This window comes from Vulpes vulpes, chromosome 15 (assembly GCF_048418805.1).
Source record: "Vulpes vulpes isolate BD-2025 chromosome 15, VulVul3, whole genome shotgun sequence".
NCBI classification, from domain to species: domain Eukaryota; kingdom Metazoa; phylum Chordata; class Mammalia; order Carnivora; family Canidae; genus Vulpes; species Vulpes vulpes.
In genome coordinates, this window is record NC_132794.1 from 78,423,497 (window position 1) to 78,439,205 (window position 15,709).

Sequence of the window (15,709 nt, forward strand, 5' to 3'; positions counted from 1 at the left end):
GGAGAAACTGACCTATGCTATTGAGTCTGGACCAAAGTCTCAAATTTCTAAACACTGAGTTTGCTATATCTACTATAACTGTCATGTTATCTGTGAGGTGTACCACCAGTTAGAAGGCTAACCTCTTAGCACATATATTTCTAATGGCCACATTCTTAAGATTGGGGCAAAGGGTAGGCAGACACTGGTGGAAGGGAATTAGGAGGCTTTGTGGTCAAAAGGCATCAGAGTGGTTCAGTCCAGCTGCTAGCCTCTTCCTAAACAGGGGAAATAGCCTTCCAGGAGCAGGAGTCAGGCCTCCTCCAGCATGCATTTTGAACCAGCCTGAACCATATTTTCTCTGGATTCTCTGAGGGTGATAACCAGAGCAGGGAATCTAGAAACATGCAAATGCATGAAGAACACACATTTTTAGGCCAATCTGCAGACTAACATGCAGACCTTTAGGTGAAGATACAACAAATTTAGCCAATTTGTTGGTAATTTCAGTATAAAGTAAAATATCAAAGAGTTTCATTTAAAAAAAAAGAAAATATTCTTACCTGTTCTGAGGACATTTCACCAAATAATGTCTTACTGTGAAAAAAAAGGGGGGGGGGGGAGAAATAGAAAATGGTAAATAAATGTTACTTTAAATATATATGTTCCAGGAATCACCAGGAAATGTAGGTGCCCAGATGTCACCCAGATGTTGGTACAAGCCACCACTTGGGGTTTTCATACTTCTCTTTGGATTAGTAGAGCAGAGCCATGGCATGGACACCACAGTGACTTGATACTGTTCCACACCTTGATTGAGTCCGGCATGAAATCATACACCCCAGACCTCCTAGTTTGATAACCCAAAACAGTCACTTTTTTTTTTTCCAAGCCAGGTTGAGGTGAGTTCTAACTTGAAAGGTCCTGGAGTAACAGAGTCACTCAACTTCAAAGCTCTGCCTCAGTCATGAGAAAGCCTTTTGGGACAACCTGTTTCCACTTAGATGCTCCTCTCCATAAAGTGGTTTTTTTTTTGTTCTCTGATCAATGCTCTTCCAGGGGAGACCTTGGAAAAACAGTCTTAGAACAAGACATCCTCCACAGTAGGTCTCATTGAGGGGAAAAAAAAAAAAAAAGATTCTAGTTGCAAACAAAATCATTGTTGTTTTAAGCTACTATATTAAGACTGATCTGCCTGCAGGTGACCGGGGCAGGTTCCAGACCAGCATGACAGAAGCTCAGCTTTAGAGAGGGCATTTTCAATTTACCTGTTACGACCCCTTATTACCACATAAGCTCTTTGTGCATCCTGTGTACTATTCTGTGGTGGATAATTTACAGATGCAGCAATAATAAAAACCATAGCTAGTATTTATGTTTCTGGCCTTACTCTACACTTATTAAATAAATCAGTGATCATTTGTTTGGGGTTTGCAAACCACTGGGCTCTCCTAGGAAGGGCCGTTTTAAGGAAATCAATTTCTAGATCCTCACCTAGCATGCTGTTCTTTCATCAGAATTCATTCTCCAGAACATGCCTGAGCTCTGTATTCCTTTCCCTCCCTCCCCATCACATCATAGTTTCTCTTTACAAAATTGAGGCACCCCTGTTGCACATCCTGACTTGTACTATGTAGGTAAAAAACAGTAGGCACCAAACAAGAAATTATTTGAAATGAGAAAGCGAATGACTAATGACTGGACAACTACCTTTCACCAGCAGAGAGGTTTCTAATATTTTGCTTTCAACAAGGATAAATAATGACCTAATCCAGTTGCCAGCTGGTAGAGTATTAAAAACCATTTTCAATGATAAATCATATGCCCTGCGTGAATTTGCTTAGTAATAGAATTCAGCATCAATCTAAACTTTAAAAAATAGAAATAGAAATGATGCTGAATTCTATTACTAAGCAAATTCATGCAAGGGTATATGAAGTAAAATAAAAATTTATTTATTTAAATATGTGTTTATTAGGGACACCTGGGTGGCTTAGCAATTGAGTGTCTGCCTTCGGCTCAGGGTGTGATCCCAGGATCCGGGATTGAGTCCCACATCAGGCTTCCTACGAGGAGCCTGCTTCTCCCTCTGCCTGTGTCTCTGCCTCTCTCTCTGCGTCTCTCATGAATAAATAAATCTTTAAAAAATGTGTTTATTAAAAAAAATAAAAAATAAAAAATAAAAAAATGTGTTTATTAAAACAAAAATATGTTTAATAAAAACATGTTTATTAAAAGTTAATAAAAATGTTTCAAAATGTTAAGATTATTAATTATCTAAATTGATAATATCTATGAGGTTTTGATAATTTTATACTCATCTTCCAAATTTATTAATTATGCAATATTGATAATTCTATACAGAAAAAAATTAATAAAACTTCTGGAATAAGGAAATTTAAAAATTCTTAATTTAAATTTTTATACACATTTTTACAGAGAAGTATAAACAAAAAAACTATTAAAGTGGGATAATTGTGGGGTAAGTGGATTGAAGATAAAAGTTCAAGGAGAAAAAGGAACAATATATAATTTCTAATAGCTAAAGCATGTTCATGGAGTCTTTTTAAGCAAAGGGAGGTAGTTATTAAATTCATGACATTTAGATGTAAAAGAGATTTAACTCTTTCATTTTAAGATGTCAATATTTGTGATGCCCTGGAAATTACCTCCTTTCCAACAATTTACATTTATGATGAAAAAGTTTAAATATCGACAAAAAAATGTTCAAGGGTGCATAGTTTTTGAAACACTTTTAGATGCTACGCAATCAAAAATATTTGAAGTCCACAACTTTGCACTTGAATTTGATCTTCACAAAAACCTTGTCATTGCACCTAATTCTACAGTGGAGAGAGCCCTGAGGCATAGAGAGGTTACTGACCTTGCCCAAGGTCATAGAGCTGGTGCTATGGACTGAGCTGTGTCCCTCCCATGTTGAAGCCCTAAAATTTAATACTTCAGAAGGTGACTGTATTTGGAGATAAGGATTTTAAGCAGAAGATTAAGTTAAAATAAGATCAGTGGGGTGGGCCCTAATCCAACATGACTAATGTCCTTATAAGAAGAAATTAGGAAACAGACAAGTGCAGAGGAAAGGCCACATGAAGACACAGGGAGAAGAGGGCCACCTCTAACTTTATTATGGCAGCCCAAGCAAACTAACACACCCAGGAAGAGGCAAACTGGGCAGCCTGACTCCAGAGCCCTCTTGTAACTATTAGTACCTCACCACTCTCAGAGAAACTGGGCGACTGGCATTAGAGCTCCTATAGATGAAGAAAGTGAGTCTCAGGAGAAATGGCTGGCCCACTGTGCCACAGCTGGAGCAGGGCAGAGCTGGGGCTGGAGCCCTAGGGAACCCATGGGAATGGGTATTTTGGGAAATCCAGTCCGGGGGCGCTGAGGTGAGCAGCCTGGAGTTCAGGAAGTCAGGGAGCAAGAGGGCAGCCCAGGGGGGACTCGTAATAGTTGGCTGTAGGGGAGGAGGCTGACTCAGAAAGCGCCAGGCCAAAATACGCACCTCTGGCAGCACTTGCTGACCAATGCTTACAAGGTCCCAGACCAGTAAATGCAGGGTTGAAGTCTCTTTAATGAAGACGACTGCCCAGGAAACCAAAAGTAATCCTGAACACCAAACATAAGACTCATGGGCATCTGAGAAATAGACGTGGCCCAGAGTCACCCTTAAATACACAGAACATAATCAGTGCTGACTACATAGCTAGAGCTGCCCTGGAAACAGAGCCTGTAAGATAAGCGTTTGGGTACAAAGAGTCTATGAGGGAAGTGATCCCAGCAAACCCACTAGAGTGGGCAAGTGAGACCAGGAAAAGAAAGAAGCCAATAAAGGGTGATCCTGGAGCCTGTCTCCATCGTGGGCTCTGGCCTCACACCCAGCACACCTGACCCAGAGGCTCTTGGCTCTGCACAAAGCAATCATACTGCACAGAAAAGAAAACTCAGGACACAATTCTTTTTCAATGGTGATCTTGCGATCTTTAGACTTTAAAAAGAAAGTACTGTTTTTCTCACCTCGTGGCAGAATGATGTCTGTGAGCACCAGGCCCTGGGGCTACCCTTTCTCTGCCTCCCCAGCTGGAGCCACACTGCTCCTAGCCCTCACCTCACGGCCAAACCTCCCACATGACCTGTCCAGGCTGGAGTCTGCATCATCCCCATCTGAGCCTGTCTCTGTTTCACTACCACCTCCAGGCAGGTGATCTGAAGCGGAGGTAGCCATGCTCCTCACTCGTGTCAAGCCCTGTATCAGTAGCCAAGGGGCCTCAAGGTATGGCTGACCATCCCCCTCTTTTCTCCAATTTGCCTGCACCCTCTCTAGACCCCCAGGCCTCACAGAGACCCTGAGATAGGACCCATGGATATTTTTGCTCTTTGCTCTGTTCCCCAAGCATCCCCCACACGGTGTGAACACTGTAACAGCCCCTGCAAAAGGTCCTGTACATTTGCAGAAGGAGCCAGAAGGAGCTCTCCCAGTGCTCTCCCAGCCTCCCTTTACCCCAGCACCGGCAGAGAGCCAGGCAGCCTAGAAAAGACCACCTGCATTTCGCTGAGGGGGAAGACAAGAGCAGGGGTGCCTCACTTCCTGCCAGCCCCTCCCTTTACACAGAACTATGCTCCCATCATGTCATATCCAAAACCCCAGCCCTCTCCAGGAAGCAGCCTTGCTTGACAGCGTTTCCAGGCTGGCACAGTTACAAGGACAGGTAAAGTCATTTCTCTCGGTCACCAAGTAGGAAGCTGAAAAAGAGAATGAGGTTTTCTATCACCAGTTCTCTTGCTATGGAGAGCCATTTCATGGCCACATGAAAAGCACTGATGGAAAGCACCAGCACATAAGGTTGTGCATCTAGAGACTCGTCCTAGATGGTAGACGTGGGCCCTAGGTGGCTATTTGGCACTCAAAAATGAGAGGTGCTGGAAGTATGAAATCATGATGGATTAGTATAAAAAAAGGAATGTAAAATATCTCATTCTGAATCTTTGCATTGATACATGTTGAAATGCTATTTTAGATATGTTGAATTAAACAAAATATGTTTTGTTTGTTTTACCTTTTTACCTCGTTAATGTGACTACTAAAAAAATAGTCCAATTACATATGGGGCTTGTATTATTTCTACTGAGGACAGTGTGCAGAGGGGCTCTGCTTGCCCTCACATGGTTGATCCCAGTCACCATGACTATGATGCGAGGATGTGGTTAGGAAAGTGAGCTGCACCCGGGAGAAGGTGCTCCCTGGAACTGCCCACACCAAGGACTGGTGCCCACACCACAATGGGAAAAGCATTCCCCGCAGGCTTACAAGTAAGAGAAACTCTTATTCCTTTTTTACAGTGAGGATACTTGGGGACTCAGGACATTTACTCGAGGCCTGAGAAGACCCACTCTGTAGGTAAAGGAGCTTGACTCTAGGTTCTGTATCCATGCTGTCTGTGCTATGCTCCTGGAGAGGCTTATAAGCACCCACAAGGGGAGTATGGGCTCCCTTCCCAAGGCAGCAGGGGCCCATGAGAGCCAGCCAAGCCTTTCCACATGCTCGGAAGACCAAATCTGCACCTTGGAAGTGTCTGAAGTGGAGAGCTCATGCTAGATTGTCCAAGCATCTGTGAAATCAGGAAGGTGAGTCTTTCAACTTCCCCAAGGCCCTGGGGTCACCCCTCTGCTCCTCATCCACAACTACCCCACTCCATGCTTTGAGCCTCCTCCCGCACTGAGTGTGGCTGTGACAGGGATGCATCACACACCCCCTTCCTTGTACCTCTAGGAGTGAAGATCACAGCTCTTTGGTCCCATCGCCATGGGGAAGCCAGGGAGAACAAGCTTGTTTCAGGGGAACATGGGTGTCTAGCAAGCTCGAGGAAGCCCTGGCTCCAGCGCATGCGTTCTAGCATACTATGTGGACGCGAGACCAAGACATCACAAACACAGAGAGTAAAGACAAAGGGGTTAAGCCCCTCTCCTTCCATCTGGTTCTAGAGTGCCTTTAAAACTGCCCTTTTAAGAGCAGCACAGGGAAGGCTAGGGAGTGCTGGCGCCACCTCAAATCTGTGAGTCTGGACTCTCCTCAACAAGTAAAGGCCACTGGAACAACTAGAGGAGGCACTGGAACAACTCAAGGCTTGGTCCAAGGCCACTAGGACTGCTATTTTCTGGGGTGACTCAGAGCCGCAGAGGCCCTGGGACAAAGTTCCAGGCAGCCTGGCACTAACAGCCAGCATGAAGATTCACAGCTTAGGAGGAAAGTGGAGAGCACGTAACACACAGGTGCAATTAACTGCAGCTCACAGAAAGGAGGAACACCCCAGGAAAATGAAGCAGCACAAGGCCACAAGGCCTGGAATACTGAGAGAGAAGGACACTAGCCCTCTTGCCCCTCAGCTTCTGGGATGGGCTTTGTTTACCTCGGGTGTGCCCTTCAGGGGATCCTACTGGGAGTGGGGACAGCAGCTCTGATGGCCTCTGAAGACAGATCTTGCCGAAAGAGCAGGAGAGCAGGTGCTGGGCTCACCTCCACTTTCCATGTGTATGTGAGCAGCCTGTAGACTTGAAGGCTCTGTGATTCTTACCTAGGCAAGAAAGCTGGGCTTTCCTCCATGTGGCCAGGGTACAGAAGGCCCCCCATACCCACAGTTACACAGAAAACCCAGGAAATGTCCATATAACATGGGGGTCTGGGCCTGATTTCATTTTAGTGGGTACAGGAAGCATACCACATCCCTGAGTTTCACTTCAAGACAGCAATGGGATCCTTTCAAAATATTTGTTATAAAAGAGGGGTACAGAGTAGAAGAGTTAAGAACAACTGGTTTTAAAACTTTGCTATCAAAGGGTGACCTCAGGCCAGCCCTGGTGGCCCCACCGGTGATCTCGTTAGAAGTATTGGATCAGAATCTTCATTTGAGCAGGGCTCCTGGTCAACAGCCCACTGCTTAGTTTGGGCAGTGCTGCTCTAAGGCTCCAGGGCCAGCCACGCACAGTCCCCTGACCTTCGCCCTGTGATCCTTGGCCCTCGGGTGTGGCTGGGAGGCGCCTGGTTCCTAGGGCCACATGGGGCAGGACTGCCCTGCCAGGGCTACAGAAGGCCAGCCTGCTGGTGTACAGCCAAGCTCCCTAGGGACTGCAGGGGCTCTGATTCCTGTTTGGAAAGGAACTTGGCAGCAACCACCACCGAAGGCTGATGGAAAATTCTTTGGCAAGGTTGGCCCCCAGATGGAGACAGTTTCCCTGAATAGAAATTCCCTCCGAATCTGGCTGGGCTGGGGCTCGGCCACACCCCTGTTTCAGGACTTTATCAAGCTCCTCGGCTGTGTTCTGTTGCAGAGGGGAGCAACAGGGACTGTCACTCCAGACTGGTGGTGAGGATTATGCTAGAACGTGGAGGAGCCAGTGAGCAGTGTGGCCCGCAGGAGGTGCCCAGGCAAAGCTCCTGAAAGCTCAGGAGGGCTTCGTGGCACTGTGTGTAGGTGCACGTGAGGCTATCCGGGGGGGTCTCAGTGGCTCTGTGTGAGGCCTGCAGTGTGTGTCTCCTCCTTGGCTCTGGAGGAGATGGATGTCTCCTCAAATAATTACCCTGCTTTATTTCCCTGATCCTGCCTAAGAACTAACAGAGCCTGCAGCTCAAGGCACACTTCTCTATCATGCCCCTGAACTCAGGCAGAGGAGCAAAACAGGCGTGGAGACTGCCTGTGTGGCTTCCAAACTCCAACAGTTGGGAACAAAGCAGCTGAGAAACAAACACATTTTCCCCCATTTGTTGAGCAGCTGTCATAAGCAAAATTCCAAGGAGGATGGGTCAGATGGCTGGCTTGTGCCTTCTGCACTATTCTCTTGAAGGGAGGCAAATACATCTGGCCACATGAAACACATGCCCCAAGCTCACAGGTATAGGCAAGGGTTTGGGACAGGAGAAAAGCTTGGGCACTCTTAACAAGGTAAGCGGATGCTAAGGAGGAAAGCTCTCTGGCACAGCACGGAGCCCACACATAGCACAGTGGGAAGGGTACAGGCCAGAGAGGAGAAAGATCTGGCCACAGGCCTTGCTCTGTCTCCAGCACTGCGTGTGGTGGGCATCTCTGTGCCCCTTTCTGAAGCTCTGTCAACCCTTTTCTACCTTGACTAGTCTGGAGGCTGACCTCCATGCCCTGCCCTCTGGCTCCTGGTTGGTGAGAGCAAAGCAAGGCAGCAGCAGGGCATCCAGAGAAAGGGGGAGAAGGAAGGACTGAGAAATGAATGCTCCTGGCTCCTTCCCCCTGCCTCCAGATTTCACGCTGCCTGGGTCCTCTTCTAAGGATCCCGTTGGTGACACTTCTCCCATAGTGGCAGCTCCCGAAAGTTTCAGGAGCCTCTCCTGCCCTTGTCTCCTACCTCTGCAATGGCAACAGATGCAGGTTGGTCCCTGAGTGCACCCCCTCCCTCCTTCCTGGGTCCCCCTTAGCCTTGCCTGCATCTTGGTGGAGAGGCCCTCCGGAAGCCCTGCTCCGTTCCCCTGTCTAGTGTTCCCTTGCACCATGACCACCAAATCTAACACTTCTCAGTGTTGTAACCTTAGGCTAAGGCATCACTATAATCACATGTCATTACACACACAGGACACTTATAAGACTCACAATGTGTTAAAGGTTTCATCGTTTGTGTCATTGTTGAACTTTACCCTCTCAATAATCCCATGAGACTGGCACACTACTGCTTTCCCATTACTCAGATGGGAAGAGTGAGGCACAGCAGGTAAGTCATCAGCTGGTAAGTGAAGAGGAGCCATCTGAAGCAGCACCCAGCTGTCACCCACGTCATCTTGGGGAGCTATACCATCCGTACCAGCTTTGGGAATTCGGAAAGGGGTGAAGGGAGGATATTTCAGAGGAAATGCACAGGCTCTGGCTGTGAAAGGAGACACTGAGGCTTGGTGAGAGGTGGAGGCTGGAGAGGGAATGCTGGCAGCCTGCATAGGGAGGTAAGAGTCAGAGTCCCCAGAACTGTAATCATTATGAGAGAAAAAGAAGAGCAAGAAGGGGCTGAGGACAGATCGAGGGCAACAGGGACGCCGATGGGAAAGCAGAGGGAAGTGACTGCTTAGGCTGGGAGGGGCCATCCTAACCACACCTGCCTGCCAGGCACCGCACCAGTACACCCCTGTCCAGCAATTAGGTCAGGACCCTCACAACAGCACGCAACCTGAGGAAGACACAGCCCACCCCATTTCATTTCATGGATGAGGAAACTGAAGTTCTGGGTGGTTAAGAAACATGTCTAAAATCAGTCTTCTGCAGCAGAGCCAGAATCAAATCCAGGTTCATCTGACTCCATAGCCCCTTCGGGGTGAATGAGAGAGGTAGGGGCTGCCCCCTCAGAAACCGAGGAAGAAAGGGATTTGAGAAAAAGAATTTAAGTGTCATTGCAGCTGATTTTAGCTGAGTCCAAGGGAGACACATCTCCTCACTCTCTGTACTCACCAGTCACAGGGAAATAATCCCTGACTCATGATGCATTTTTCAAACAAGGTTATACTTTGTCCAGCATCTCCTGCCTGTCTGTGGTTTGGTTGGGCTTCCATTCCAGACATGACCTTATCGGTTCTCTTACCTCTGGATTTCCTCTTGCTAAACACAGACTGCCAGATGATGGTCAGGGTGAAGAGGAGGACACTGAGAATCCCAACACAGCACACGAGCACGGCGTATATGTAGAGATCTGAAGGCAAGGACACAGTGAGGCATTGTCAGGATGAGCCATGTCAGAGGAGAGGCACCAAATAAGATAAACCTTATACATTACCAAAAATCAACTCAAAATGAACCTCAAGCCTAAACAGAAAAGGTAAACTGGGGGAAAAAACATAGGAGAAAAAACTTTGGGATCTAGGACCTTCTTATTGACCACTCAAAGTGTTTCTAACTGCACCCTTAATAAATGAGTATGATAAGCATTCACAAACTTCACAAACCAAGCAGAGGAAGCCTAAAGTGAGAGTTCCAGAAGCCAAGAGAGTAGATATTGTAAGAAGATTCTTTAATAGAACCAAGTGCCACTGGAAAATGCCCCTCTCATATTTGGTTTTTAAGATTAAGTTCCTAGAAGTGGAATCACTGAGTTGACAGTAATGCATCTTTGTCAAGCCCTTGGGACATGGAGAAGAAGTTCATTAAGTGTGTAAACTAGGGGCACCTGGGTGCTCAGTGGTTGAGTATCTATCCACCTTTGGCTCAGGTGGTGATCCCGGGGTCCTGGGATCGAGTCCCGCATACATCCCAGCTTCCTTCTGACTCCCCCTTCCTTGGCCCACACCCCAGGAGACACAGTGTAGTCTCTAACGCAGAACCCACGAGTTCCTCCCGTGGTCTTAGGCTCAGTCAGCATTTTTGCCTAAGCTAGTCTGAGAAGGTTTCTGTCCATGGGACTTAGGAGCCCGGACCAAAAATAAAAGAAGTGAAAAGCACAGTAAGACCAGGGCTACAGGTGAAGGGGACACCAGCCCGAATATTTAAGGGAGCAGGAAGGTGGGTAGGGAAAGTTTCCTGTGGAGGTAGCTGGGAGCCAGTCACAGAAGCAGAGGAAGCCTAAAGTGAGAGTTCCAGAAGCCAAGAGAGTAGATATTGTAAGAAGATTCTTTAATAGAACCAAGTGCCACTGGAAAACATCCACTGGGTTTTCCTGCTAGGAAGCTACTGGAAGTCCTGGGGAAAAACCAAATCAGTGGGACAGTGGGGGTCAAGCCAGATTACAGGGGCCGAGGAGTTCAGTGTATGTGAGAGTTTGAGACAGAAATTGTGGAAACCTGCTCCTGCAACTAAAATCAAAACTACTTTTCTGTCTAGATACCTGTGTCTCAGATGCATGGGCTGTGCAGATTCATTTGGTGAGAACTCCGAGTGGTCAGAGTTAGGGGGTCTCCATCTAAGCAACAAAACTCTGAGAGCTAGAGCCGAGGTCCCAGACCAGGATTCATGACAGGACATGGGATGGGCCCAAACACAGAGAACATATGGCCAGTCCTGGACCTACCAGGACAGCGTAGCCATTTCTTGCATGAAAGGATGGCAAATAACCCAGTCCCATTGCCAGGCACACAGGCATGGGGCAGGTGGGCACAACACCTGCCTCAAGATGCAGGCCCCTGGACTAAAAGGCAAGGGCAATTGGCTTCAGTCTCACTCTTAGTTGGAGAGGCAAACTGTCTTACTGGAAGTTTCTGCACCACTGGAGCAGAGAGCAGCGTCCTCCACGAGCTCCCTCTCCATCGGAGCCCTTTCTTTGATTACAAAACTATAGCAATCAAGACAGAACAAGGTCATGGTGAGAACCTCCCACAATCGTCCCCAGAAGCATACTATAGACATCTGTGGACTGCTCTGCCCCAGCAGGAGGCAGGGGCTCCAAGAGGTCCACACTCTGGTTTCAGATCACAGCCTCCACCATGTGGCAAAGAGGGGGCTCTCCACAGGCAGCCCTAGCTGTAGACTCATAAAACATCTGGCCAGTCCGGAAGGCTCAGCTACACTGCCAAGCACACAGGGCCTCTGAGTTGTGGACACTGGCCGGCAGGCTCGGGCACCAGCCACCTGAGTGTGGGTCCCCACAGGCCTAGGAGCAACTGGGCCTGCTCTCTGTTGTGTTCTTAAAGCTACAGGAACCTTAAAAAGTGTCACCTTGCAGGAGGAGAGAAGCTCAAACAGAACATCTGAGTTTCCCTGGAAGGGGCAGCAACTAGTACTCCACAGTTCCCATTTTTTCCCTCCGTTCCAGGCATTCCTTTTGCTGCCTAAAGACAATTTCCCTGTTTTATCTACTCAAAGCACTGAAACCACTAGTCCCAATTTTCTCTGCAAACAAAGTGTAAAACCCTGAGCCATTTAAGCCAGGGTCACAAACACCTAGATCCTTCACCACCTTGCTGCCAGGCAAGCTAGAGCAGAGCTGTGCCCTGGCCACCAGGGGCAGGCGCCAAGATGCTCCAGACAGCCGGCCTCGGCCCTGAAGGCCCGCCCATGCTGCCCTGTTTCCGACTCTCCCTTAACTTCCTTGTAAACACCTCTCTAATTATAAATGTTGGCTCAAAGGTTTCAAAACTCAGACCTGGCCAAACGATGCTTGTCTGGAGGCTGAACCCATGCCTTCAGATCTAAATTTAACAAAACATCTGCATTTACCCAAATCTGGGGTTTAGCTTTTAAAGCACCACATATACTTGGACACTCAAAATAATTCTAAAAATCTGGTTCCGTTCCTCAGATTCATTTGCAGTGTTGTCTTCTGCCATCAGACTGCCAAAAACACCAATGTCATTTTTAGGCTCAACTGCAAGCTGCCATGCAGAAAATGTCCCCCGCCCCCTCCCAACCCGTCCCCAGCCCAGGCCTCCCTGAAGCAGATGGTGGGCCGGCAGGCTGGATTGACACTCGGTGGCAAGGAGGCCAGCACGAGGCACACAGTGTGCTTGTGCCAGCTACCCCCTCCCAGAACACCAAGCCACCCCAGGGCAGGCCAGGCAGAGAGCCGCCCCCCTCCTCCACCTGCCCCCTCCTGTGAAAGGCAGGTGGTACCTGTTGCCGGGCAACCCTGAGGCCAGCTGGGATATTCAGCACTGCTTTGAAGCCTGGTGACCCTAGCAGGCCTCAGCACAGTGAAGGAACCAACTCTCCCAGACACTGACTCAAGAAATTCCATGTTAGTCCTCTACTCTTCCAGGGAAAATGCAGATGCCAAGATCTCTGGTCTGGGCAGCAAACTGTGCTTCTTTTTTTTTTTTTTTTTTTTAAATCCAGCTTGTAATATCATCTTGCTCAGGGAGAAATACCTGAGCAATAGCCCTGAGGGATTTTAACTCACTCCAGCATTTCACCAAGAGGCCTGACAATACTGGGTTTGTGCTGCGGGCATGTGGCCAGCTGAGCTAAGCCCCAGGAGGATGAACATCCATCCACAAGCCCTGCTGCAGCTCGCCCAACCAGGAACAAAAGGGCAAAAAGGCCTGGGATCAGGCGCCAGGGAGTTTCATCTGTACCCCTAGCCTCCCTGACACTCTGGCTGGGTTAAAAAAGCAAAACACATCGGCCTGCTGCCGGAATCACAGGGAAAAGAACACTCTGGAAACAGCTGCTCCGAGGCATTATACATAGTGAGAATTCCAAATCTTTTCTGAAAGGACTCAATTCTCTGTATTGAGAAGTAAGCCCATGTTGGGCTACGAATTCTATGAAAAGAGCGAGATCGAGAGTGTTCCTGATGTTCTATAGATACATGTGAATTATAAAGTACTATTCATTATACAATTGTTTTAGACACGCTGATTATGCTGCAAGGCATGTTGGGACCACATGCTGCGACCTTTCTAGATACATGAAGTCTTGTTTTTTTGTACCATACATATTTTCTAAATATGGTCCTCAGACCACTTACACTGGGGAAACACCTGGGGCCCCAATACAAGTTTTTTGCTCCTTCCTAAATGCAATAATCAGATTCTCAGGGGGAAACCTGGAATCCAGAGATCCTTCTGCATCTGATGATTAACAAGGCTCCTGCTGTCACAGCTGCCTTAGGAATGCCCTGGGTATCTCCAGACTTCTCCCTCATCCCATTGTAGGGCCTGCTGGGTCATGGGGGCAGCTCCCAGAAACATGGGGTAAATCAATTGTTTGTTTCCACTGCTTCACTCCAGGAGGAGTCAAGTCACCTTCATCTCGTTGCTAAGGAATAGGCATTCGCTGAATGAAAGGCTGAGGGAGGGGGCTGGGGATTATTTTGGTAGGAGAGGGTCATTAAATAAAGACTGCCACAAAGCCTGAATAAGAAAAGGCAGGGAATATAAAGAATTGCAACTGAAGTAAAGTGCAATTTGAGAAAGAAAATATTTGATGGCAAAACAATGAATCTTAATGGCCGGTCTGGGTGACACTTTCCAGTTTGCAAATAATGTTCACAATTATGATAACATTTTTCTGAGAGAGAAATTGCCTCCATCCCCTGCATTTCACTGGCTGTTGGAAGAGGTGGGTTTGGATCCAAGTGCCACCCACCCCCATGGGGCAAGATCTCCTTCCACATACCTGTTAGTTAACTGAAGGTGGGAGGAAGCCCCCAGAGCACACACATGTCCCTAGATCCCTTTGGCAAGGTGATTCACTATCCATAGATGCCATGCCTTCACTAAATGCAATCCTTCATGATTTCCTGATCACTTTTTGACATTCATCAGTTTTTCACTGACCAAAGGCTCTGCCTAAGAAGTCACAAAGTAACATTCTTTCATTGTTTATGATCATAATCCTCACCTACTTTGTGATAATAATTCCTTTGAACTTTCCTCTCTCTCTGTAAGGCAAGATTTCTCAACCTCAGCACTCCTGACATTTTGGGACTGACAATTAATTCCTGGTTGTGGGGAGCTGATCTGTGCATTGTTAGGACATATAGCAGCACCCCTGGCCTCTACCCAGGAGATGCCAGTAGCATCAAAATGCTAGTCAGTCAAAATGCTAGTGGCAACCAAAAAGGTATCCAGACATTGGCAACTATCCTGGAGGGGCAAAACGACCTGCTGCTGAGAATCACTACTCCGAGGCTCAAATCTAGGTGCATCAGAATCCCCCCACCTCCAGAGGTCTTGTGAAAACCCAGACTGTGGGGGCACCGCCCCTCAAGTTTCTGATCCTGTTAGTGAGGGGAGGGCCCAACAGTGTGCATTTGTATCAGGCCCCCAGGTAATGCTGCGGCTACCGCTGCAACTACTGATCTGGGCCAGTCACAGGGCTGCTGCGGGATCACCTGGAGGGTTTTTTGTACCTTTTCTTTTTAAGATTTTATTTATTTATTCATGAGAGACACACAGAGAGAGGCAGAGACACAGGAAGAGAGAGAAGCAGGCTCCATGCAGGGAGCCCGATGTGGGCCTCGATCCCAGGACCCCAAGGTCACAACCTGAGCCAAAGGTAGACGCTCAATCACTGAGCCACCCAGGTGCTCACTTGGAGGGCTTTTAACAAATTTCAGCTCAATCAGAATGTTCAAAGATGTGGCCCAGCAATCAGTATTTTTAAAGATTCCCCGGGGATTCTAACATGGGTTGAGAATCACTTGCTTAAGTTTCACAAACTACTTCTGGAATCCTAAACTCCATAAGAAACCTGAGATAAAGTCTGTCACAGTAGGCACACATTTCCTCTTTATATGACTTGAAGACCCCTCCCTAAAATCACTTAGGAGTAGGAATTCTAGAACAAAACAAAAACACCCCAAATTATACAGAATGGAGCTTTTGCCTCTACTCTTTCAAAACCCATGGGCTGATAGTACCAGGGATTCTACTTACTTTTTCTTTTTATAGTTTTTTTTGTATTTTTAAAAGGTTTTATTTACTTATTTGAGAGAGAGAGAGAGAGGGAAAGAGAGAACACACAAGCAGTGAGGGGCAAGAGGGGAAGGGAGAGGACAAGCAGACTCCCTGCTAAGCACAGAGCCCCACGCAGGGCTCAATCTCATGACCCCGAGATCATGACCTGAGGCAAAATCAAGAGTCAGACACTCAACCAACTGAGCCACCCAGGCACCCCTCCCACCCCACTCTTGAGTAAGTTTAGGATAAGAAAACAAGTTGATGTCATAACACAACTAAGAAGTCAGGGTCCTCTGGTTAGCTAAAATGCAATAGGGAGTTACTCGAATAAGGTGGATGGAAGCTATCAGCAGAAGGGAGGATGGGAAAGGACAAAGG

General features: G+C 47.5%; 1 protein-coding gene across 5 annotated transcripts in view; it reads right to left on the bottom strand.

The window, feature by feature from the left end:
- Window positions 1–15,709, bottom strand: part of VSTM4 (V-set and transmembrane domain containing 4) — a 99,546-nt gene that overhangs the window by 53,508 nt on the left and 30,329 nt on the right. For all 5 annotated transcript variants that reach the window (XM_072739279.1, XM_072739278.1, XM_072739277.1 and 2 more), the window contains exons 4-5: window positions 9,583–9,690; window positions 543–576 (exon numbers count right to left, since the gene is read on the bottom strand). In XM_072739279.1, coding sequence (XP_072595380.1) covers window positions 543–576; window positions 9,583–9,690 — 142 coding nt within the window. The remainder of the gene's footprint in view (window positions 1–542; window positions 577–9,582; window positions 9,691–15,709) is intronic.